Raw genomic sequence first — 24,175 nt, 5'->3', positions numbered from 1 at the left:
AATTTTGAACACCCTCAAAATCCCCTTCCCTTCAGGGGGCCCGGCATGGCCTACAACTTCCACATGGGTGCCCGGGTCTGGGTGCAGCCCCCACTGCTCGAAATCGCTGGGGGCCATGTTGGGAAGGAGGCCAGAGGCCCAGGAAGGGAGTGTCCGGGCGTCCGTGGCTGCCACCCCAATGTGCCACAAATGGGGCGGCTTACAACAAGGGAAACGCGGTCACAGGCCGAGGCCAGGCACCCGCCGGCTGTGCTGCTTCCCCAGGAGGCACTGAGGGCTCTGAGCGAGGATCTTTCTGGCCTCCACCACTCTCCTAGTCAAAACAGCCCCAATAAACAAAATCTCAAATTATCATATGAAGACAGGATTCTGCAGGCCTTAAGGTGAGGCTGGGTGGGGTGGGGTGCAGAGTCCAGCAAGTGCCTGTCTGCATGTAAAATGGGGACGTTTTGTTCACTGTGGACTTATACGCATTGATTGTGACTTTTTAAAAGAGTGTATTAAATTATCTAGTGGTGCAAAGGTTAAGCGCTCGGCTGCCAACCCAAAGACTGAAGCTTTGAGTCCACCCAGCGGCCCCTCGGAAGAAAGGCCTGCGACCTGTTTTCCAAAGGTGCCAGTCTTGGAAACTCCATGAGGAAGCCCTGCTCTGTCACATGGGGTCTTGATGGCAACTGACGACGCCTTCAACAAGCTCTAACACTAACCTAAAGGTTGGCGGTTTGAACCGCAGCCACACCACACCAGCCATCTGCTTCTGTAGAGATGACAGCCCAGGAAACTCAGTGGGGCACTTCTCTGTCATATGGAATGGACTCCGAGGCACCGTGGCAGCTCCGGTGGCCTAGTGCCTAAGGCACTTGACTGCTAACCAGAAAGCTGGCGTTTCAAACCCACCAGCCACTCCTCGGAAGGAAGACTGGGCAGTCTAGTTCCGTAGTGATATCACCTTGGAAACCCACGGACGGGTCGCTATTAGTCAGAGCCGACTCAACAGCAGTGAGTTTCTTTCTTCTTCTTTTTTTTTGCCAAGGCACCTAATAACACCAACGCCCAATGATGAGATTTTGGGCACCTCCTGACATTTTGAGCCGGAGGCAGGCCTCACTGTGTTCCTGCTCCTGGAGGGAAAGGTGACGCCTGGAGTTACTTCCCTAGGGGTCCTGGGGGCTAGTCCTGGCCTGACCCTTTTCACAGGTAAAACTTAACAGGGCGTCAGAAAATGGAACAATTAACATAAATAATATTGACATGCAATATTGTTTTAAAAATCAAAGTTGTGCATAAAACTCCACAGTAAACAAAGTTACATTTTTACAATCAAAACAGGCCCAGGACTGACTCTGGCCCGCCTTCCAAGTCCCAGCATCATGGGATCCCCACCCAATGACGAACACAGTGTGGTCCAGCCGTAGAGTGGACTATTACTCAGCCCTGAAGAGGAAGAAGGCTCCGACACATGTAGCCCATGGGTGGACCTTGAGAACACATGCCCCGTGAGAGAAGCCACACACAAACGGCCACACGTGTGCAAGTCCACATGGAGGACACGTCCAGAACAGGCAAGGCCACAGAAACAGAAAGGGGATTAGTGGTTGCCTAGAGCCTGGGGGAGCTCTGGGGGCTGCTAACCAAAAAGTCAGTGGTTTGAACCCACCAGCCACCCTGTGGAACAAAGATGAAGCAGTTTGCCTCCGTAAAGATTTATAGCCTTGGTAATCTCGTGGGGGTCTCTCTGAGTCAGAATGAACTGATGAAAGTGAATGTGTCTGTTTTGTGAGAGCCTGGGGAGAGGGGGAGTGATCGCCCGGGGGTGAGCAGAATGTTCTAGATTAGATTAGTGCTGTTGGTTGGATAGCTCTGTGAATGCACTAAAACCCACTGCACTGTGGGTCCCCAGTGGGTGAATTTTAGGATTTCATGTATGACCTTCATCTCATTAAAGCTGATATTTACTTTTTTCTTTCTTTCTTTCTTTTTTTTTAACCAATGGATACTCAATTTATTAAAATAAATCTAAGCATCTGCAATGGTGACTTCAACCTCCACTCCAGTCCAGGTTCAACACTGATGGAACTGATCTGCTTAACAATCTCCGAAGGACTGTGCAAGTCAATGAGTGGCTTGTGAATTCTCATCTGGGAAGGATCCCAGGTTTGGAGCCTTCGCCACAAGGAGTTTTCCTGGTAGTGATTCTCAGAGTCTTGGTAGGCGTCCTAACGGGTCCCTTCACTTTGAGGTTCTTCTCCTTTGTGCCTCTAATTAAATCTGCGCACAGCTTCTCCAGGGATTTTACCTTGCGGCTGGCCAGAGTCATTCTAATCCGGTGGATGGCCACCTCTGGTTCCACAGGTGTCTTTCTGGTGTCCTTAAAAGCCATGGCTGCGGTGCTGCTTCCTGGCTGACTTGTTTTGGGGTGACCGCGAACAGCGGTGGGTCAGGAGCCGGAGCAGGGGAACGAAACACCCGCGCAGCTACAACCGCGTCGTCGTCCTCAAAGAGCTCAGTAAAGCTGATATTTAAACAAAAATAAACTGAAGATGTCTGGAAGTCAAGGTCACCCTTAAGCACTGTGGGGCAATCTACATCCCTAAAGATTTACAGCCTCGGAAACCCTATGGAAGTCACTATGAGTCGGAATCAACTGGGTGGCAGTGGGCACCTGAGACCAAAAGGACAACAGTGACTCTGCTGCATTGAGGGAAGCTAAGGGGACAATGGTCAGGATCAATGGGGCTGAAACTGCAAGAGCAGAAACCAGGAGCACGTGGGCAGTGATTCGCGAAGTCCCTGAGCCAGCGTGGAGCCGTCCAATGGGAGCACGTTTTGATCGGTATGTTTTCACCCAGAAGAATGGAATAGGAAATACAAAACAATAGCCGTCCCTGATGGTGGAAGGGGCTGGGCCGGGTGGTGGTGAGTGTGTGACCAGTGATGGAAGCAACGGGGTGGCAGTGGGGGTGGGGGTGAGAGCCTCACAGAGAAGCGCCCTGTGGCGGCTGGGAGCGTCCTTCACACGCCTGACTCACTCAGCTCCTCACCAAAAGGCTGGGGGTTCGAGTCCCCCAGAGGACCTCAGAAGAAAGCCCTGACAATCTGCCTCCAGAGGTCAGCCACTGAAAACCCCAAGGGGCCCAGCTCCACTCCAGAGTTGACTCCCAGGGAGACCGGTTTGTTTTTGTATTCGTTTCAGCTCTTTTCTATGTCCTCACCACCCTCAGATGAAGATGGCGCAGCTAAGGACTGTGAGCTTGCCCTGCTCACATCCGCCAGCAGGGCGACATTCCACCCAGTGGTCTTGCTTCATGGGCATGGGAGGGACTGATTGGGACACTGCCACCTCCCCCAGGGAGTCCTCCCTGATGCCACTGGGCTCTGCCATCCCTGACCTCTGCAGGCCTCGCTGGCCACGGACTGAGGCTGCCCGGGCCAGGGCCTCCACTCGCTCAGTGGGTTTCCGACAGCCATTGCTGCTGCAGGGCTCAGCGCACACTGGTCGCTTCATAAATGTCTGCTGACCGGATACTGGAGAGCGGGCAAAGTGACCATCCTGGGGGGCCGGGCCTTTCTGCGGCTCAGATACGTGAACCAACACCCCAGGGCACACAGAGGCAGCCTGGCGCACTCCATGGGGCATGCCCCGGCAGCGCAGCGGCAGCCTCCTGCCGGCCCCTCCTCCCTCATCCGTCCACTGCAGCCGGCGCTGACTGGCCCACCCCGCCCCCTCCAGACACCTGTCCCTGTCTGTCAAGGGGCCACCTCCCCAAGCTCTACCCTGTCCACCGACACAGCGGTTTCAGGGTAAGTGGGACTCAGAGAGGGCTGGGCGTAGGTGGGGGTCTCCAGGGTCTGGGGAGGTGGTCACCAAGGCCCACAGGGTCCCCAAACTTGTGGCCATCCCCCCAATCTGGGAGCATGCACCCCCAGTCTTCCCTCTGCACGGGACCCCTCCCCCACTGACATGCCCTACCCCTTCCCTGGTCTTGGGGTCTCAAGGAAGCGTTGCCCCTTGGCTCAGGCATAGGGATACACTCAGTGGCAGATGGAGGCAGGGGGACCCCAGAAAACAGGGCTTTGGGAAGTAGACAGTCATGGGTCTCCCTTCAAGCTTGGAGCAACCCCTACCTCCAACCACATTTTCCTCGTCTGTCAAATGGAATCAGAGGCCACGAGGAGGACATGGGCCCAGTTTTGGGGTCAGGAGACTCCCAGACGCTCCCCCACTGCCCCAGCCCCTCTGGGCCCGACTGCTGGGCTGAACCCTGAGAGTCAAGGTGTCCAGTGGGGGTCCAGGTGCCAGGATCAGAGGTATAGAACAGCCCAAGGGAGAATCTGTGGGAAGAGTGGCCTGGGAGGGAGGGACTGAGCCATCCAGTGGCCTGTCTGCTGACCTGTGACACCAGCTAAAAATAGTCCCTGCACTCAGACAGCACAAGGCAGTGACTGGGCTAGTGGGTTAGGAGCTGGCCTGTATCTCTGACTCACCGCTGTGCAACCTGGCATGAGTTCTAGCCCTCTCTGGGCCCCAGCATCGTGGGCAGCTGTGCTCAGGGACACTGGGGCCTCTGGGAGGCTGGGCTAGAGGGAGGGGTCCAGAGATGGGGGTGAGGCAAGGCCAGCAGGAGGTCAGGGAGGGTGCCTGTGACCACCCTTGTCTGACTATGGACTTGCCTGGTGAAGGGTGCTCTGAGCAGAGGGTGGGAGGCAGGAGAAGGGGTGGCTGAGTCATGAGCACAAAGCCTCCAGGCTCCAGGTCAGGCCCAGGCCCAGAAGCCCATCCTCTTGTAGCCTGATGCTGCATCTCCCAGCACTGCCATGACAACCAGGGCCTTGGAGGAGCTGGATGGAGGCCTGGGCAGCTGCCCAGCTGAGGAAGACCTCTCTCTGCTGGCTGACCCGTGCCCAGGCCAGGCCCAGGAGGACAAAGCTCAAGGTACCTGCTGGGGCTGGGGCCTCTTGTAGCAGATGACTTAGCTCTGCCCCCCTTGGCCCCATTCTCTGCTTGAGACCCCCATTACTACTCTGGGGGCGGGGATGCATATAAGGAGCCCAGGGAACACAGAGACCCAGGTTCAAACCCAGCTCGCCACTGACATGCTGTGTGCCTTTGGGCAAGACACTTGTGGTCTCTGAGCTTATTTGCTTTAACTGTAAATGGGCAGAGCTGGGGGGAGGATGGGATTGGCTCAGGGCTCCCCATGACTTTGATTCTGCCTCTGTTCCCACCGACAGGGACGTCTAGGCTGGCCGACCTCAGCAGCTGGCCCCATGTGAGTTATAGCCTGGGTCCCCCTGCATGGAGTCAGGCATATGCTGCCCAAGGAGTGTGGGTTTCTATAGGCCACTGGGGGGGGGGTGTTGGGGATTGGGTGCCCTTGAAAGAGAGTACTCAGGCTGCCTCCTTACAGGACTCCCCCCCAGCAGCTGAGGGCCGTGTGGACACCAAGTCTAAGAAAATGGAAAAGGAGCCTGCGGTCAAGGGGGCCCCAAGCCCCAAGGAGAAGCTGAAAGCCGGAGCAAGTGGGTTTGCAGAAGGCAGGGTGAGGTGGGGGTGCATGTGGCTGGCCATGAGGGGTAGGTCCAGGGACTGGGTCCTGGACGCTTGGGGTGTGATGGGGCCCAGTTGCTGGGTGGTATCCAGGTGTTGAAGGCAATGTCTAATTAGGCTATGAAACGAAAGCAAACCAAACCCACTGCCACCAAGTCGATTCCAACTAGTGACTCCTATTGGCTCTCCAAGGCTGTTAATCTTTATGGAAGCAGATTGCCTCATCTCCCTCCCGCGGAGCAGCTGGTGGGTTTGAACAGCTAACCTTCTGGTTTAGCAGCCGAATATCTTACCCACTCCACCACCTGCGATTTGCTCATTCATGTAACACCAGTTAAGGTGCTGTGAAGAAGTTTCACACTGAAGCCTTTTCTCCAATGATCTTGGCATGTTGGAGAAACTGGGGCACACAGGGCTGGGGGTCGTTCAGCGACGCAGGGGTGGAGGTGGGGGCAGAACCCACTAGCCCAGGCCCCTCGGTACCTGCTCCTGGAGAGAGGAGGTGCCAATCCCGCCAGCCACAGCCGCGCACTTGCCTACAGCGCCCCGCAGCGCCCCCGCGCGGAAGAAGTCGCAGGCGGCGCCACCCCCGAAGCAGCCGCCGCCCCCGCCGCCCCAGATGGAGGAACTGCCCTGGGGAGACATGTCACTCAACAAGTGCCTGGTGCTCGCCACGCTGGTGGCGCTACTGGGCTCAGCCTTCCAGCTGTGCCACGGTGAGCTCCTTTCCCTCGCGGGGTCGTGTGCAGCTCCCTGTTAGGGGTGCATCTTGAGACCCCATGGTTGGGCCTGGGACAGCCTCCTCCAAAATGGTCCTTGAGGGTCCCTTCCCTATGGTCTGCCCCATGGGCCCTGAGCATCCCACTTGGGGACGTCGGATGGGCTATGAACTCTTCATTAGCGCGCCCTCCACAGACACTGTGGTGAGAGCACCCTAGTGAGGGCCTGCCCCCACCTCTTGCCAGAAGCGGCCACGTGCACCCTTCAGGCTGCCCTGCCCCCGGGGCGCTCCTGTGGTCCAGGAGACAGACTCAGTCTTTTTGCAGATGAGAGAGCAAGCGAGGAGGGGAAGGAAGGGGCACACGTCAGCAGCAGAGCCTACCTGAGCGCTGCCCAGGGCAGGGCGGGGCAGAAGGGGACCCAGCCAGTTTCAGGGGGGACCCAGCCCCTCCATCTGTGTGCAGGGAACCTCACCCCCGAGGTGGGGGGCTGCCAGGGGCGAGGAGAGGGATGGACGGTGCACCGGTCCCTCGCTCCTCAGGCTGAGTTGGATCCCCCTTTCCACCTCTAGACACCGTGATTGGCAAGGTGGCCGTCCCCGAGCCCGCCCGTGAGCCATGGCTCCCTCCGAGCGGTGCCCTGAAAGCTCGCGAGACGCCCCCGGTAAGCGCCTCCTCCAGCTGACCCAGGAGTGCAGCCTGCACCGGGGTCGGGGAGGCGGCACTGACCTACTCCCCCACTGTCTGCCCTGCAGCAGCCGCCAAAGCCCGAGGCCTGGACACCTCCCCCCGCGTCGCCTGCGCCCCAGAAAGAGGCCGAGGCGAGGTCAGAGTCTCCCCGGAGCGGGAAGGCCGCAGAAGAGGCCGAAGAGGAAGCCAGCGAAGCCACCGGGGAGACCCCCGGGAAGGCCCAGGTGGATCAAGGACCCAAGGAGAAGCCGCCCGGGAAGGAGCGAAGGAAGGAGAGGCCGCGGAGCGAGAAGGAGGAGAGACCTCGGAAGGCGAGGCCGCAAAGGGAGAAGGAGCAGAGGCCGCGGAGGGAGAGGCCGCGGGCCGACAGGGAGGGGCGAGAAGCGCCGCCCAGGCGCCGAGAGTCTCGCGAAGGAGGCCATCGGCCGAGGGCCCGGGACTCCCGGGACGCCGAGCACAGGGCCTCCAAAAAGAAGGGGCAGACTTTCTCGGAAGAGGAGGAGCGGCCCGGACGCCAGAAGCACCGCGCGGGCAAGGGGCGGGACTGAGCTGGGCCTGGGGGCTGCGCCCTGCGCCTCGCTGGGGGCGAAATAAAACTAGTCCCTTGGCCTACGCGTCCGCAAGTTCCTTGCCCTTAAAGCCCAGGGCCTGAATGACGAAGGTGGGGAGCTTCAGGCTGTGGGAAGACGAAGTGAGTGACAGGAAGACTTGCTCCCTGTGACCTGTTGGAGGAGACGCCAGGGAAGGAAACCCCCAACCAAAAAACAACCACAAACCCATTGTCATTGAGTGGATTCCACCTCATAGCAGCCCTGTGTGACATGGTTTTTCCTGGCTCCAATCTTTATGGAAGCAGATCGCAGTGGTGCTGGATGGGTTCGAACCCCACCAACGTTTAGCTTAGTTGTCGCCATGGCGTCCATTCTCACCCATGGCGACCCCATGTGTTACAGATTAGAACTGCTCCATAGGGTTTTCAAAGCTGTGACGTTTCACAAACAGGTCACCAGACCGTTCTTCCAAGGCACCTGGTGAGTAGTTAAGTCCAAACTGTTTTGTGCCACCCACAGCCCCAGCCTGTTCTCTAACACAACACAGACACACCAGCAGGGCTCGTGTTGGTTTTTATTGGGGCAAGACAAGGGGGTCAGAATAAATACGGGCAAGGGCGCACTGGGCCATGCGGTCACCGGCAACCGCACTCGGTGGCTACCATATTGGGCACGTGACGCGCGCTAATACGCTCCTCAGACAGACTGATAAGCACCTTGCCTGCGTAGGCAGTGGGCACGCAGCAAGGGAGCCGTGTCAGGGCGGCGCCACGCGCCTGCATTTTGAGCAGCAGCACCACGTGGTTGCCATAGTGCGGGCTGCGATCAGACTGCGGCCACCCGCACGCGCCCTGGCAGTTGTTGGCCTGGTAGGTCTCCGGGATGAGCACCGAGCGTTCGGCGCGCAGGTCCACTATGAGCTCGCGCAGCGCGCACGGCCCGTCCCCGCCGGGTGCCTCCCCGGAGCTACGCTGGGGTCGTTCGCGCCGCTCGCGCCAGCGCCACTCTGCACGCAGGCCCTGCAGAGCTTTGAGCAGCAGCAGCGCGCGCAGCGGCCGCGCGGGGCCGTTCCCACCGGCGTCCCCCGGGCACAGTGCCAGCAGGTGCGCCAGCAGCGGGGCGACGGCAGGCGGCAGCCCCGGAAGGCCCAGGAGCTCGGCGGCCGCCGCCTGCAGTTCGGCGGCCACGCGGCGCGCCAGGCCCGCTGCCCACGGCGCCTCTCCCGCGGGGCCTGGCGAGGCTTCGGCCTCCTCGGGGGCGTCCCCAGCGTGGAGTGGCTGCAGCAGCAGCAGCGGCTCCTCGCTGTCCAGCAGGCGCTCGAGCGCTGCGGGGTCCGACAGGTTGACGAGGCCTTGTGGGACTGGGACGGCGGCCAGCGCGCCTGGATCCAGGGCTAACCGCAGCGGCGAGGCCCGGCCTGGGGGACCCCGCAGCGCGCGCACCAGGCGCGTGAGCGTCTCCAGGAAGGGATCTGTGCTTCGCGGCTCCTCAGTCTGCAAGGACGGCCTGGGGGCGGGGGCGGGATGAGCCGGCACCAGGCGCCGCCCCCCCATATGCCGCAGCCCTTAGCCAGCACCCTCCTTCCGGAACACTCTGGGCCTCCCCTCGCCTCCTTTCCGGCCCAAACACCCCAGACGCCCCCTACCGCCCCTCCTTCCCAAGCTCTTTCGGCCTCCCACCCAACACCCAGAATCTCCCTCCTCTGCTCTGTAACCGAACACTCTAGACCTCCCGTACAAGCCCCCTGCACCCCGACCCCTTCCGCACCCCCAGCTCTCTGGGCCTCCCTACAACCTCCTTTTCCCCTCCCCAGCGCCCCGCACCTGGAGGGCGGGAAGGGCACCGTGTCCACCTGGCCTTGTACAGGTAGCGGAGTGGGCGGGGGCCGCGGGGGCAGCAGCAGCAGCAGAGTGGGAGTCATCCGCGTGAAGCAGCGCGGGTCGGCGCCAAACAGCAGCGCCTGAAGCTGGGCGATGCCCAGGGCCGCGCCTGTGGCAGGGGCGCTGCTCAGGGGCAGGGTCCCGGTGGCAGCCTTCCTGGCCCCCTCCTGCCCCCGCCAGCCCCTCTGCCGCCTACCGTCTCCACGCGGCCGCAGGGTCAGGGTCAGCCCGGAACCACGCCAGGCACCCTCCGGGCGGTCCACAGCCAGCGCCAGGTAGCGGGTGTCTGGAGTAGGGCAGAGGCTCTGTGGAGACGGGGGTGGCTGGGTTGGGTGGAGTGCATCCTTGCCCAGCCCTGCTCTGCCTGCACCTAATCCCTACTCCCAGGGCACTAGACCCTGGTTTACCCGTCACCCCTACACCCCCTCACAGTGCCGACCATGACCACTAAACACAACCCTCCACTCTGGTGCCTTGTCAGAGCTCCAGGGGCTGCAGGTCTGCCCCGTGGAGTCCACGTACCTGGGTGCCTGTCAGCCCAGGCCCTGTGACCGTGGCTGTGGGGCCTGCCCCAGGGTACAGCACCAGCAGTGCCAGGTCCAGGGGGCCGCCTCCTCCAGATGGGGGCTCCTGGAACCTCAGGGAGGGTGTGGGCTCCCACATCACTGTGGCCAGACAATGGGAAGGCAAGCCCTGAGCCACTGGGGCCCAGGCCCCTGCAGGCCTGTCTGCTGGGTGGCACAGTGCCTACCTCTAAAGGGCAGGCAACCCTGCAGGAGCATGGTGGCGGGCAGGGCAGCCAGCGGCGGGCAGGCTGTGCTGAGGTTGTGGGTGGGGCTGTCGCCTTTGTCCTTGGGCTGCTGGGGTCTCCAGATCTGGAGAGCTCCTTGAGGGAGGCCCACTCATGTCCCAAGGGAAGGCTGTTCTCTGCAGTGGGCCTCTTTCTGAGGGTAGTGGCTGTGAGAACGCGACGGTGCACCCTGGCTACCAGCTGTATAGGGGTATGTGTGTGTGTGGGGAGCTCTCCCCTGCTGGGCCTGTGGGTTCAACTCACTTCACCAGATAGCTTTTTCATGGACCCAGAGGTGGGGAGAGGGGACACTTCTGCAGGGTTCTGTGGGTGGGGTGGGCAGTCTGTCAGCACCCACTCTCTCTGGGAGAAACCTGCCCAGCTGTGACCAGTCCCCCACATACCTTCCTCCAGGTGCAGGACTACCAGGTGCTGTCCCCTGGGCTCCCTGAGCCAAGCACCCAGCTGCCGTAGCAGGCCCAGGGCTGCCTGCTCATCTCCAGGGGCACAGAGCCCAAAAGCAGCCAGGTCGCGGGGGCCCCAGCGGGCACGGCGCACCGCCTCCAGGAAGGCCTGCTCGTAGCTGCCCAGGGCGCCCGCCACCCGCAGAGGGGCGCTGCTCTCGTTGCCCTTGCCCAGCGACACCAGGCACAGGTCTCTTGGGCTGTCTGGGGGTGGCCAGGCCCAGTCCCCACCAGAGATGAGGTCCCCAGGACTCCCGGCCGGCTTCTCAGGGAGGGCCAGGGTGCTCAGCGCCTCTTGGCTATTGGTCTCAACCCGCAATGCAGCCCCCAGTGCCCCCAGCACCAGGGCCAGGCAAGGGAGAGGCAGTGAGACAGGCATGGTGGTGATGGGGCCTGGGTGGCTGGGCTTATATGGGCACCTCCCCGAATGCCTGGGTGCAGGGCGGGCTTTGTCCCGTGGACGTGACCTTGGGGGCTGCCAGGTGCCCCTGGGAGCCTGGGGGAGGTGTCCTCACAGGGCCTTTGTGTTCCACTCCCGGCTATCTCTCCTCTACCCAGAACTTAGACCCGGCCTGTTGGCCAAATTCATCTAAGCCTTGTCCTTGACTTCGCTCTCCCGAGGACAGAGGGGCACTGTCTGCCTAGGGAGGCAACAGCCAGACCATAAACAGGTCTGGGCCTGGCATGGGGAGGGAATGCCTAAGACATGGGCCCTGATGGTGAGGCAGCTCCCTGGGTGGGGCTTTAGCCTGATACCAGGCTGAGGTCCTGGGAGCTGGGTGTTGAACTCAGCTGAAGTGGGAGGCCCCCGGCTCCTCAGCTTGGAGACCCCAGATCTGCTGATGCCTGGCAGTGGGGCTCGTCCTCTGCTCAGCGGCCTCCCTAACACCAGGCGGCCCCCCCCCAGCCATAGGAGCAGGGACAGCGAGGCAATGCTGGGCCCTCAGCCCCCAGACATGCTATACCAAACCACGCCACTCGAAGTCCAGGGAGACTTTATTGATAGGAGCCAGGCACAACACAGTTCTATAAAAACACTTCTTTCCACAATGCAACGCAGGATCAGAGGGGCCTGTGGAGAGGGAACGCCCCTCAGTTGCCTGGGGGTGGGGGAGGGAGGCTCCCAGGCCCATCGGAGGGGAGTGGAGGTCTCAGCATTGGGGGCATGGGAGTTGGAGGATGCACCCCAGGATTTGAGGGGTGCACCCCAGGAGCAGAAGGGTGGACCCCTGGAGCCTGAGGGTGAACCCCTGGGGCTGCTGGGTGGACCCCGGGAGCAGATGGGTGCACCCCAGGAGCCTGGGGATGAACAGCAGGAGTTGGAGGGTGTACCCCTGGGGCCTGGGGGTGAACTCCTGCAGTTGGTGGATGCACCCCTGGGGCCTGGGGGTGAACTCCAGCAGATGGAGGAGGATGGACCCCTGGTGCTGGAGGGTGGACCCCTGGGGCCGGAGGGTGGACCCCTGGGGCCGGAGGATGGACCCCTGGTGCCGGAGGGTGGACCCCTGGTGCCGGAGGGTGGACCCCTGGTGCCGGAGGGTGGACCCCTGGGGCTGGGGGATGAACCCCTGGGGCTGGGGGATGAACCCCTGGGGCCGGGGGATGGACCCCTGGGGCTGGGGGATGGACACCAGAGGTTGGTGGGTGAACCACTGGAGTAGGGGGGTGGACCCCGGGGGCTGGTGGGGGCAGCTGGGGGGGCCCAGAGGGTGCAGGCCCTGTGGGCGGCATAGGTGGCAGGGGCAGGCCTCCAGGTGGAGGTGGGGGCAGAGCCTCAGGCAGCGGCGGCCGTGGGGGCAGTCCGTTCATCAGGGGTGGGGGTGGCCGCTTTACCCCTGGCGGCCCAGCAGGGAGGCTGGGTGGTGCAGGCGGCTTCTCCATCTTGAAGTGGAACTGCAGGAAGAACTGGGCAGAGCAGGAGGGCCCCAGCTCAGGGGAGCACTGTGCCGGACCCCGCCTGTCACCCTAAGCCCGGGACCTCTGAGCACAACGCACCTGCTTCGTCTCTCTGTTCCAGTGAGTCCAGAACTTGCCCTCGGCCTTGTCGATCTCTCGGCTCGGCACCTGGGTGGGGAGAAGGGTCAGGGACTGCAGGGCCACGAGGGCCACGGCTGGGGGAGCACACAGGGAGGCGGCCGGGCCCTGGATGCCTGGGGAGGATCTGGGCAGGAGGGGCCGCAGTGGGAGTGGGGACACGCCTAGGTTTCAGGAAGCTGTGGCTCAGATGCTGGTTCTGTCACACCAACCCCGACAGTAGTGTTGTTGGAGCTGCTCTCTAACACCCCCTACCCCAGCTTTGTTGCCGGCCCCTGTGAACAGCACTGCCTGTCTGTTACGGGGCCCGTCCCTGTGATCCCTCGCACTGCAGGGCAGATCCAGGTGCTCAAACCATCTCGGGTGCCCCGTCTTTGTGGGCAAAGTGGGAGCACTAACAGTACCCATCTGGAGGGTGGGCTCCCCCTATGTGGCCATCACCTCTCCGCTCCCACGTCCTAAGGGGGAAGAGACCTTGGGCCTCGCCTCAGCCCCACCTTGAAGGCGATGGTCTCGTAGGGCTCGGCGGCCATCAGCAGGTACTGCCAACGCCTGTCCGGGGGCTCGATGCGCTGCTCGTAGGCGGACATGAAGCGGTGCCGCGGAGTGATGCCCTCAGCAATCTCTGGGTAGTCGATCTGGGGGCACAGTGAGTGGGCAGCACCCTTCCAGAGCCACCCCATGTAAGGACAGAGCCTCAGCCGGCACAGGACAGACTCACCTGGAAGAGGAGGCTCTGCTGGCCCACCTCCGTGTCTCTCTGCTTGGTCACTGTGAGGGCACAGGGCGCAGGCTAGATGGCTTGCTCTCCTGGAGCTGACGCCGTGGCTGGGAGAGCACCTTGCGTGGCCACTGCACTTACCCAACCGAGGCGGCTGGGAGCTGCATGGGGCCATGAGGAGGGCAGGCCCTACCCAGACCTCTGGCTATCGGAGGGACGTAGGCCAGCAGAAGGGGTCTCCTTTACCCCGCCTCAGGGCCCTGACCCCATCAGCCTCAGCTCTCAGCCCCTCCAGTGAACACTGTCCACCTGGGGCATTGGGTGTCCCCACTTCAACACTTGGGCCAGCACCGAGTTAGGTACTGGGGACTGCAGGTGTGGCTTGGGAGCCTTTCTGCTGGAACAGGGCTACGAAAGAACCCATTCACAAGGGCCACCTGCCGTCGCAAACAGACTCACCTTTGTAGCCAGGGCGGCCAATTTTCACAAACTTCTTCACCTCGACCTTGACCTTCTCTGGTGCAGGCTGGGCTGGGGCCTCCTTCGCCTCCTTGGCCGCTCGGCGAGCCCTGCAGGTGGAAGGACAGGGTGCTTCTGTCATTCCTGCACCCACGCTCCTGAGGCTGTAGACCAAGTTTGGGGAGGCACCCACATGACCCCAGACAAGTGACTGTGCTCCCCGGCAAGGACGGGCAAGGGGAGTGTGCCAGAGGTAAGGGGGGGTCTTCACCTCCCCAACCATGCCATCCCTCCTGGAGAGGCTCCCGTCTTATCAAGGACACCTGACTTGGCACCAAGACATGTTGGCGCAGACGAGGTGAAGACGCCCCAGCCCCTGGTGGGCTCCAGCAGGGCTCCTGGCTGTGGTAACCCCGCCCCCGATGTGCCAACGTGCCCCCTGGATGCAGAGCCCAAGGCTGCAGTACTCACAGGTTGGTCTGATGCTTCTTGCCCTGGGTGTGTGCCAGGTAGCTGCCCTGGAGGGAAGGGAAGCAGGATGCAAAGCAGGGAAGGGCGCCTTCCCGGCCCGCCCAGGAGTGGGGGACACGGAGACCATAGGAGCTGGCCCAGGCAATGACACGTGGGACAGACATGAGCAGCCTGTGGGCCTGGGACGGGCCCTGGGAGGGTGTGCGCCTCGTGGCAGAAAACGCAAACACAACAGAGACCACCGATGTCTCTGATGCAGGGCACAGGCAGTTTGGGGGCCAGGGTTGGAAATGAATGATGGGAAAGGCTGCTCAACATGGGGATGAAACTCATGTCACTGAAAGACAGAGACAGAGACTGGCTGTTTTTTTTTTTTTTTTTTTTCCGGAGGGGGTGTAGGAGCTGGCCAGGCAGGGCAAGAGGCCCAGCAGGGGTGGAGGGCTCTGTGGGGCTGCACCTCATTGTTGTGGAGCGTCAGGCAGAGCTTGCACTCGTAGGATCCCAGGTGGTTCTTCATGAAATACGGGTCCTGGAGGGGGTCAAGGGACAAGGCTTGCATCTGACAGAGGTCCCTGCTGAGCCAGGCCTGCCCCACGGCCAGGATATCCTGACACATCTGGTCCCACCACATCACCCTCTCTCCAAATTGGTGGTGACTAGAGAGGCCTGTTTTTGCCTGTCAGTCCAGTGGCACCCAAGTGTAAGACCAAGGTGAGAACCACCATGGCCCATGTGCAAGGCTACATGGCATGAGGTCACCCAAACTGAACCAAAGTCACTGCTGTCGAGTTGACTCATAGCGACCCCTCCTTGCGTTGCCGAGGTAGTATCATTACAGAAGCAGATTGTCCCATCTTCCTTCTGAAGAGTGGCTGGTGGCAAGAACCACCAGCCTTCAGGTTAGCAGTTAGATGCCTTAGGCACTGTGCCACCACAGCTCCCGGCAGTCACCCCGGCAGCTGTTAAAATGCAGATCCCGACTCGGAGGGGGACCTGAGACTCCACTCCGCACCCTCCGTCCGCTCTGGGGCAGGGCTGGGGCTCAACACGCCCCACTGCCCAGGTGCTCTCGTTGCCCGCCTCAGCCCACAGGCGGCAGCACCGCCTCAGCCCGCGCCTTCTCCACGCTTCAGCTTCACTGACAAGGTACCGAAAGCCGTTCAGGCCCAGGCGTGATATCTATAGGCCTCGCCCAGTGCCTGCTGACAGAAGAGGAAGCCGCTAGAATCCACCGCAAAGCTAGGGGAGCCTGGGGGCTTACGAGGACCTCGAGAGCTCCACCTGCTGGCCACTGCAGAAGCCGGAGAGTGATGGAGGCCGGTCCTGTGGCCCCTGCCTGCCCCATGCCCTCCTTGTTGACGTTGATGGTTTTTAAGACCCCCCCACAGCCCCACTCGTCTGCCCATGCCCACCTTGTTGATATCGATAGTTTCAAGGGCCAGCTGCCGCAGGCGCTCCCTGCGGTCACGGTTGCTCTCCGAGGAGGAAGCCACGCCCCCACTACCGGTCTTGCCGCCGGGCCGGTGCTGGAAATCCATGGTGAGGGTTTCAGGGCTTCAACGGACCAGGAAAATACTGGGGAGCAAAAGGGAGGAGCTATGAGGTTTAGGAAGGCAACACTGTCACTGGGACGCATCTTCCTCTCCAAGCTCCTCAGAAACCCCAAGGGACCAAGCGCCCTCTGTCCTTAACCAGGGTCTCCTGGGAGGCTGAGCCAGGCTTACAGAAACACAGGGCCAGAATCTGCTGGACCTAGAGAAGCCCCCCCCCCCCCCCCCCCCCCCCCCCCCCCCCCCCCCCCCCCCCCGGGCCAATCACGGTCTAGTGACCTCAGTATGGGAGAGGAAGTCACTCCAGCCAGAGAATATAAAGGCCTTGCCTGGAGACTGGTAATGTTAACGCTGGGCTCAGAGGACCCTGCATGGCCAGGGATGATGAGCCCTGAGGGTCTCAGAAACAAGCCTCACCTCCTCCAGGAAGCCCTCCCAGACTGCCCAAGTCCACGGCATTAGCATTCATGCCTTCCTCTGAGCTCCCTTTCTGGTCGGCTACACTTACTTTCACCACTTAAATTCTGTCTTCCTGGCTCTGTGGTCAGCCTCCTGGAGACAAGGAAGACGTACCTCTGGGGTCTTTCCTGCTGGATGCACAGAAGCCAGCCGCTGTCTGTGGGCGAGGGGCCTCCTGAGTGCTAACTACCCCCTTCCACACCCTTGCGGTCCCTTCCCGTTGTGCACCCATGCTCTCTACAGCTCAGCTCAAAGCCAGCGCCAGCGCCAGGCAGCATTCTCTGACTGCCTGACACGTGGTTCTTGAGTGTTTGACGTCTGTCCCTGCTAGGGTGGGCTCACAGGGCCAAGGGCCAGGAGATGGAGTGGCTGGTGGAAGAATGCATCCCCCCACAGCTGTCCCGGTGCTATGCTGTGGTGAGCAGGACTGTGGATGGGATGATGTGAAGGCTCTTCAAAAGAGGAGATGATCCTGACCACCAGGGTAGCCCACTGCGACCACAGGGGTCCTGAGAGAAGTAACGACGGAACAGGGAAATGAAGATGCTACCCTGCTGGCTCTCAAGATGGAGGGACATGGTGAGCTCAAGGAGCTGGAAGACAAGGAAACCGACTTTCCTGGAGCTTCTGGAAGGAACCAGCAAACACCGGGACTTTTGCTCACTGCAACTGACTGCAGAAGAAATCTGTGTGAAGTCACTGAGTGTGCGGTGAGTGGCGGCAGCCACGGGGGACCCACTCCCTGACCACCATCATCCTGATTTCAACTCCACGCCCTCACCCTAGCCAGGCCTGAGAGGTGCCAGATGCCACAGCACATGGGCCAGGGCCACCGCTCCCTGACCCACGGCACCTCGATCTGTACTCAACTGCTCTGTTCTTCATACAGACATGAAAAGAGCCGACGGAGAGCTCAATACACCATCCTGTTCACCTTCCTAATCCAGAACCGCAGTCTCCTGTGTGCAGAAAGGAGGCCGGAGGCACTGCTGCCACCTGGCTCCAATCCCAGCTCTGACGACACCTGGGAGACTTCTGTGCACCACTTAAGAGCCCAAAGCTGGTTCCTCACGGATGTAGGAACACCCGCCACTGCCACTGCTCCTGCCACTCCCAACCCATCAGCTTGTGATAAAAATAAAGAAGTCACTGCATGAACATTTACATCAGGTAGATATACTCCTTGGAAAGATCAATCATGGGAGAACAGAAGGGCAGGAAGAGGTAACTACAGGGAGGAAGTGTCACACTGTGGGGAATTGCAGTCAATGAAGCAACATGTATGAACTGCTGTATGGAAAATGAATTTGCTCTGTAAACTTTCACCGAAATCACAACAAAAATTTAAAACAAAGAAACAAACGTATAATGCCAGCATAGAGGTATCGTTAATGTCCTCAACGTGAGAAGCCTTCCTGTACTAAACACTACAATAGTAGGCCAAGTATGAGCAAATCACATAAAAACAAAAACCTGCCCCTGGAATGTAAAAATGAAATGACTCACACTACAATGCCACAGGTGAACCTGAGAGAAAGAAAGAGCCCAGCACATCTCCTGAAGACACGATGACAGAACAGGAGGAAAAGCAAGAACAGAGATGGAATTCCAGAGTGCAGAGAGAAAACAGCAGGGAATATGATCAGAGCGTTATCCCAGAGACACAAGAGGCCTGATGAGGGATGTTACACCACCAAAGACCAAGGGAAAACCTCAAGACTCACCTACACAGACAGAAACCAGTCACCAACAGAGGTCAGAACCCAGAATGAATCAGCCCTCTTAAGAACCCTGGAAGCTTGAAGCCAGTAACAAATGCCTTCATGAAACTGAAGAAAATATATTTTATACCCAGCCAAATGTCTACTTTGGGACTCTCAGTGGGAGGGTAAAACCATTTTCAGATAGTCAAGGACTCAGAACAAACAAAAACCCCTCACTATTGTCTGGAAAGCAATCGGGATTTTTTTGATAGGTGGCAGAGATGCTCAGATGGAGAGCGAAGCTGACCCAGAGAGCCGTAACGGGGAGTTTGGGGCACTATCTCCACTGCGAGGCTAGACAGCTACCAGTGGACACCGGAGAATAGAGATCTGGGAGAGATCGAGCGGGGGGTGGGGGGTGGGGGGAGATAAAGGAACTGATTTGTTCAAATGCATGGAAGACACAACTGCTACGTGTGGGAGATGTTAGCATTTTCAGGGAAAAATTAATAATGGGTACAAAGAAAACAAGGCAAATAGGAATGAGAAAATTACTGGCTTAGGGGGAGGAGTGACACAAGACAATAAATAAGCACATCTGAATACCCTACTCGGTCTAGCAGCAAACAGGCGCTTCACACCTCAGCAACCTGTGACGTAATGGAGTATCGTCCAGAACTGATAAATCAAGATGAGAGTACTCTCTTCACCAAAGAAAGGACCAAGAGGGTCACCCTCGAGAACTGAGGAGAGGTGGCTTCTGGGAACTGGGATTGGGCAAGAGAGGTTACAGGTTCTGACAGAAACACAACTATTTCCTTGTTAGCTGGCGTCTTTGTAGTGTTCCTTATGCAACGGAAGGCATCTGCTGCCTGGTCCCGTGCCATTTCCCGGATGGATGGACTGTTGGGAGCACAGGGTTCTCACTGGCTGGTTTCAGAAGCCGATCCCCAGGCCTTTCTGCCTGGTCCATCTCAGTCTGGAAGCTCTGCTGAAACCCGTTCAGCATCCAGCAACACACAGGCCTCCCCTGACAAACGGATGGGTGGTGGCTGCGTAAGGTCACTGGCTGGGAATCCAATGCAGGACCTGCGTGGAAGTTGAGGGCTGTGTGTGGAGCCCGTTAGCTTCTCAATCGCAGCAAACACGCTTCCCCAGGGCACCTCTGGCGGCTTCCTGCTGCTAAAGGCAGATGGGAAGCAGCACATGGCGGCAGTCCAGGCATCAAGGTATGACCACCCAGGTAAGTCATTTAATGTAGGGGCCACTCCCAAAGCAGCGGTGGCTAACATTTCCTGGTTGCTTTCGGGGTATATAGCTCTTATCACCCACATAACCTTTTAAGGACAAATGCGAAGTCAAAGGTTACATACAATCCCTGTGAAAATAGGGGAAAGATGTCCCACCATGACTTTGTTTAGAATTCACTTCGTTGTTGTTGAGTGCCATAGCAGAATGGCCCCACAGGGTCTGCTGAGCTGTCGTCCTAATGGGAGCAGATCACCTGGTCTTTCTCACGTGGAGCTGCTGGTGGCTTAGAACCAGAGACCTTTCAGTTAGCATTTCAGTGCTCAACCACTGTGCTACCAAAATAGAGAACTTGTAACCCTCTTCCAGGGCTTCGAACTGGTTCATTCCAGTTCAAGCCCCCAAGAAGCATTTGCATTTCCACTCCAAAGAGAAAAAAAAACAACCCCACCAAAACCCAAAACCCAACTCACTGCCATCAGTCAATTCCAACTCAAAGAGACCCCCCCTTTGGGTTTCCAAGGCAGTCAATCTTTACAGAAGTAGACTGCCCAGTCTTCCTTCTGCAGACTGGCTGGGGGGTTTGAACCACCAACCTTCTGGAGAGCACTCAGATGCCTTTGGCACCATGCCACCAGAGCTCCCTATTTCCTCTCCAGACGTAGGGAATCAGAATCTACAGTTCACCCGTTTCCCAGATGATTCTTACAGATCTGCAGAGACTTCCACATTTTATACATAAGAATCACCTAGAGAATCTACGGAAATGTACATTCAGATTCAGTGTATCCGGGGTGGAGATGCAGATGCTGGGGGGGGGGGCCGAACCAGAACGAACCGGTTCCAAGCCGTGCCCTCAACTTTCTTGTTTTCCTTAGAAGATTAGCATACAAAGGTGGCCTAGTCCCATCTCTGGGTCGGAAAGATGAAAAAATGTGCAACTATTTTGACCACGTGAAGGCAATGGGCTGCGTCGACTTGGCCATATAGTCAGATCCTTTCATCTCTGCCATCCCAGCAGAGGACTGCGTGTGTTACCTCACGCTCTAGTTTTACGTTCAAAACTTTTCTTTCCTTTCTATTTCTGTTGGCGGGCTGGCTTCACTGAGATTGACTGGGAGTGGATTTCGTTTTCAATAGCTTCCCCAACACTTTATGTAGCCGGGAGCCAGTTATCGCTTGTCCCCCCATCTTGCAGTTTAAGACCTGAGGCTCCCAGGGTTAAGTGCCTCTCACGCGATCGTAAAACCAGTCAACTAACAGAGATAAAAAAGGGCTCAGAAGAGCGCATGGTTACACAGAAGGCGCTCACAACCACCGTAGACACCACATGGGCCCGAGGACGGGTGGGCGCCGGGAAAACCATGGATGAAGAAGGCTGAACATTCACCGGGCGGCAAGAGGTAACGCGACGCGGCCGCCTGCCTGCCCCTCAGGTCGCGCCCCTTAGGTCTCGCCGACCGTCGCAGACACTTCTCTCCCCCATCAGGTCCCCTCTAGGAAAACCCAGGTCCCCAACGGCCGCGGCCCCCGCCTCGGCCAGCCGGCTACTCACCCGCTACGGGGGCCGCCACCGCTTGATTGCGCGCTCGCGCGTCGTAGACTACGGAAAGACTTCCGGGGCAATCGGAGCAAGGCTTCCGTTGTGCGCATGCTCCGCCCGCCCTGAGGCGCTAGCGAGACTCGCGAGACTCGAGGCTCGAGGCGAAGGGGGCGGGGCTCAGAGTACAGGCAGGAAACCGGAGCGCGGTTATGTACAACGCTCTCAACGGACTCTCGATCGGTTCCAATGTACGCAGGACCAGCTATCGAGAGAAGCGTGGGCTGGAACTCGCCCTGAAACGTTATCGTTCCCCTTTGCCTTCTCCTTTTCCTTTCATTAAAGGGTGCCACTAATCTTGAGGGTGGTCTTTGATTTTGTTTCCACCCCGGGTCCAATGTGTTTTATGGTGATTGTCTACTTGTCCCAGTCGTCTCCGAGACACCAGAACCACGCACAGGTTATTGACAGAATGAACAGCCCGGAGTAGTGCGCAGGCGCAATAGCTCAGCCAGCACTTCCGGGGCTGAGTGTTGAGACTTTTTTCGCGCCCGCGGGGACAGCAGCCGGGAGGGCGGCGGCCGGGAATCCGCGTTCTCCCTCCCGGCGGCGCCATGCGCTACAACGAGAAGGAGCTGCAGGCACTATCCCGGCAGCCAGCCGAGATGGCTGCGGAGCTGGGCATGCGAGGCCCCAAGAAGGGCAGCGGTGAGCCGGGGCTCAGGGAATTGGGGCGCATGGTTTCCGTGTTTCGGGGGGTCTGGGTTAACAGGGTGCCTTGGTGTAGCGGTGGACCTTTGGCCTCGCGCCCTGAGCCCTCTCTGCGCCCGCAGTGGTGAAGCGGCGGCTGGTAAAGCTGGTGGCCAATTTCCTGTTCTATTTCCGGACTGATGAGGCCGAGGTAGGGGCGCCGTCCAGACTGGGGTCTTAGGGAGGGCGGGGTTTGCGGTGTCACCTTTGCCTCGTAAGCAGGAACCGGGCTCCTAGCTCTCTCATACATACTCTCCTGGGATCCGCCCTCCTCCTCAAGCTGGAGAGGAAGCTGAGGCTAGGGAAGGGACTGGCGCACTGGGAAATGGGGACCTGCACCCCCATCCCTTCCTTCGTCTGCCTTCCAGCCCATCGGAGCCCTGTTACTGGAACACTGCCGAATCACCCGGGAAGAGCCTAGCGGCTTCTCTATCAGTGAGTGGGGCTGGGGACACTGACATGCAGGGGTCCCCACCGTCCCTTCCCTAGGCGCCCGAGCTTCCATCTCTTCCCAGCCTGGCGCCACCGCTCCCCAGAAACAAGAGGCCATTTTCACCGGCAGCTCAAGGTCAGGCTTTCTGGGGCCGGCACACCTGTCCATCTGCCAAGTCTCTTGCAGGCAGAGCGTCTCTCTGGCGACCTCGCCCCAGACTTTGCCCTCTCCTTGGGGTTCATGGTGGTGGGGAGGTCGGCATCCAAGCTACTGACCGAAAGCCCACCGGAACTTTCTCTTTTGCTTGGGTTAAGCATTGCTCTCGTGGGATGTCTCGACGCCAGCCAGCCCTGTGCTGTACTCCCAGGAGGTTTCTCCCAGGCCCTCTTCTTGAGGTCCATCCAAGTCTGCAGGGGAGCCCAGGACAGGCGTGTGCAGCCCGGTGTGGTTGGGGAGCAGGGAGTGAATGAAGCCAAGGGTGTACCTGGAGGAGGGAGTGTTGGAACTCGCGTTCCAGACAGTTGAGAGTCCACGAGCCAGGCCGTTTGGGTCCCAAAATGCTGGGGTGGTTGCAGGTGGGCCATGGCGTCACCCTGGGCCTTAGGGCAGTGCGGCCTGCGGACTGTGCTTTGGCTCCCTTGAATGGCGTTGGAGCGTGGTGGGTGGTGAGCACAGACGATGAGGGCAGAAAGTGGCATGCCTGACTGGGGCCTCGGGAGGGGTGAGGGTGTGGAAAGTGGCAGCAGGAAGAGGCCTGTGGCCGGCAAGGATAGACGGGGCCGCCCCCCACAGGCTTCGTGGAAGACATAGAGAGGAAGTACCGCTTTGAGTGCTGTAGCGAGGAGCAGTGTCAGGAGTGGATCTCTGCCCTGCGCAGGGCCAGGTAGGGCAGCCGGGGTGGGCCGTGGGCAGGGCATCAGCGGAGCGCCAGATCGCTCAAGTCTGCTGTGTGTCCCTCCCCCGCCCCCCCAGCTACGAGTTCATGCGGAGGAGTCTAGTCTTCTACAGGAACGAGATCCAGAAGATGACTGGCAAGGTGATTGCGGAGCAGGCGGCTGGGGCTGGGGCCGGGCCGGGGCCCGGGCGGGGCGGCAAGCTGCCCTGGGCATCGGGTTCACTGTCCCTGCCCTTGCTCCCCTCCCAGGACCCCCTGGAGCAGCTCGGCATCTCCGAGGAGGCCCGGTTCCAGCTGAGCAGCTTGAAGGCATGAGCCCCAGACTAGTGATGCCCTCCCTGCTCAGGGCTGGACCGGCTCGTCAGCCCTGGGTTTCCTGGCCAGGAAGGGTTTGTGGTGGGAGGGGATTTGAATCCCCCTTGGCCAGGTAGAGTGTAGGGCTGCCTGTTTGGAGAACTGCCCGAGGACTGGCTGGGGCCATGCTGCTGCAGCAGCTGGCCAGCGCTGCCCCCTGGAGGGGCAGGGGTTTGCTCCACAGCTGTACGTGCACTCTGAAGCTGTGAAGGGTGGGGGCCATCCTGCTACCTGCCTCAATGTGAACTCACTCCTGCTGACGGGAGCCAGTGTGGTGCCCAGGGCTCTGGGCCGGGCCCTACAGGTTGGCCCGTGTGCTTACTGAAATAAACATACCTCTTTTTCCACTGGGCGCTGGTGACATGAATGGGAGGCCAGGATTTGGCCATCTACCACTCCTCCTGAGAGGACATGAGATTTAGGGCCCTGAGCAGGGCGGTATTTGCATGGTGGGGAGGAGCCTCAAGGCCCAGGCACCGAAAGACTGGGACCCCACAAGCCTCTAGCATTCACAGGCCGTAACGAGGAGTGCACAAACGCTATGAGAAACTACTCAATGTGGGCAGGACATGACTTGTACCTAGGCAGTGGAATAAGGAAAGGGAGATTTTGCTGCCATGATCAAGGCCTCCAATCAGATGGCTCTGAATCAAAAAGGAATCCATCTTGGGTGGGCCTGGCCTAATCAGGTGAAAACCTTTTTAAATGGTGGGCCTCAAGATCACAGCAACTGCTGCCAGCCACAGCCCACCTGGGGATGGTTATCCCACCTACCAACCCCACCCCCGGCATGACAAAGAAGGAACACGGCCATTGGACACTATTCAGGTGGAAACAAGTATCTTTATTGCAGCGGCTAGAGGTGGCAGTGCAGAGGCAGGGAGGCTGGCTGACGTCCAGAGGGCAGCCAGCCAGG

At 59.6% G+C, this 24,175-nt stretch overlaps 4 protein-coding genes and 1 pseudogene across 4 annotated transcripts; 2 read left to right on the top strand and 3 right to left on the bottom strand.

Moving 5' to 3' along the window:
- Window positions 1-2,016: 2,016 nt before the first annotated feature.
- Window positions 2,017-2,380, bottom strand: LOC103205629 (annotated as a pseudogene).
- A 2,435-nt stretch (window positions 2,381-4,815) lies between these two features.
- On the top strand, window positions 4,816-7,505 carry JSRP1 (junctional sarcoplasmic reticulum protein 1). The gene is made up of 6 exons (XM_007951069.1): window positions 4,816-4,933; window positions 5,233-5,270; window positions 5,409-5,520; window positions 6,091-6,264; window positions 6,840-6,931; window positions 7,023-7,505. Exons 1-6 carry the CDS (start codon window positions 4,816-4,818, stop codon window positions 7,503-7,505), a joined length of 1,017 nt encoding a protein of 338 aa, XP_007949260.1.
- Window positions 7,506-8,143: 638 nt separating this feature from the next.
- On the bottom strand, window positions 8,144-11,021 carry AMH (anti-Mullerian hormone). Its single transcript, XM_007951068.1, has 5 exons — window positions 10,583-11,021; window positions 9,911-10,053; window positions 9,585-9,693; window positions 9,332-9,497; window positions 8,144-9,014 (listed from the first exon to the last, which is right to left on the bottom strand). Exons 1-5 carry the CDS (start codon window positions 11,019-11,021, stop codon window positions 8,144-8,146), a joined length of 1,728 nt encoding a protein of 575 aa, XP_007949259.1.
- Window positions 11,022-11,734: 713 nt separating this feature from the next.
- On the bottom strand, window positions 11,735-15,865 carry SF3A2 (splicing factor 3a subunit 2). The gene is made up of 8 exons (XM_007951002.1): window positions 15,740-15,865; window positions 14,785-14,856; window positions 14,328-14,374; window positions 13,857-13,966; window positions 13,398-13,447; window positions 13,174-13,314; window positions 12,638-12,706; window positions 11,735-12,547 (listed from the first exon to the last, which is right to left on the bottom strand). The coding sequence occupies exons 1-8, from the start codon at window positions 15,863-15,865 to the stop codon at window positions 11,735-11,737; spliced, it is 1,428 nt and encodes a 475-aa protein (XP_007949193.1).
- A 5,576-nt stretch (window positions 15,866-21,441) lies between these two features.
- On the top strand, window positions 21,442-23,220 carry PLEKHJ1 (pleckstrin homology domain containing J1). Its single transcript, XM_007951001.2, has 6 exons — window positions 21,442-21,535; window positions 21,661-21,728; window positions 21,946-22,012; window positions 22,803-22,893; window positions 22,983-23,046; window positions 23,155-23,220. The coding sequence occupies exons 1-6, from the start codon at window positions 21,442-21,444 to the stop codon at window positions 23,218-23,220; spliced, it is 450 nt and encodes a 149-aa protein (XP_007949192.1).
- Window positions 23,221-24,175: the final 955 nt, after the last annotated feature.

The sequence above is a fragment of the Orycteropus afer genome, unplaced genomic scaffold, assembly GCF_000298275.1.
Source record: "Orycteropus afer afer isolate SDZICR_OR568_19922 unplaced genomic scaffold, OryAfe1.0 scaffold00291, whole genome shotgun sequence".
NCBI classification, from domain to species: domain Eukaryota; kingdom Metazoa; phylum Chordata; class Mammalia; order Tubulidentata; family Orycteropodidae; genus Orycteropus; species Orycteropus afer.
The sequence above is the reverse complement of the archived record's forward strand: the minus strand, read 5'-3'. Positions and strand labels throughout refer to the sequence as shown.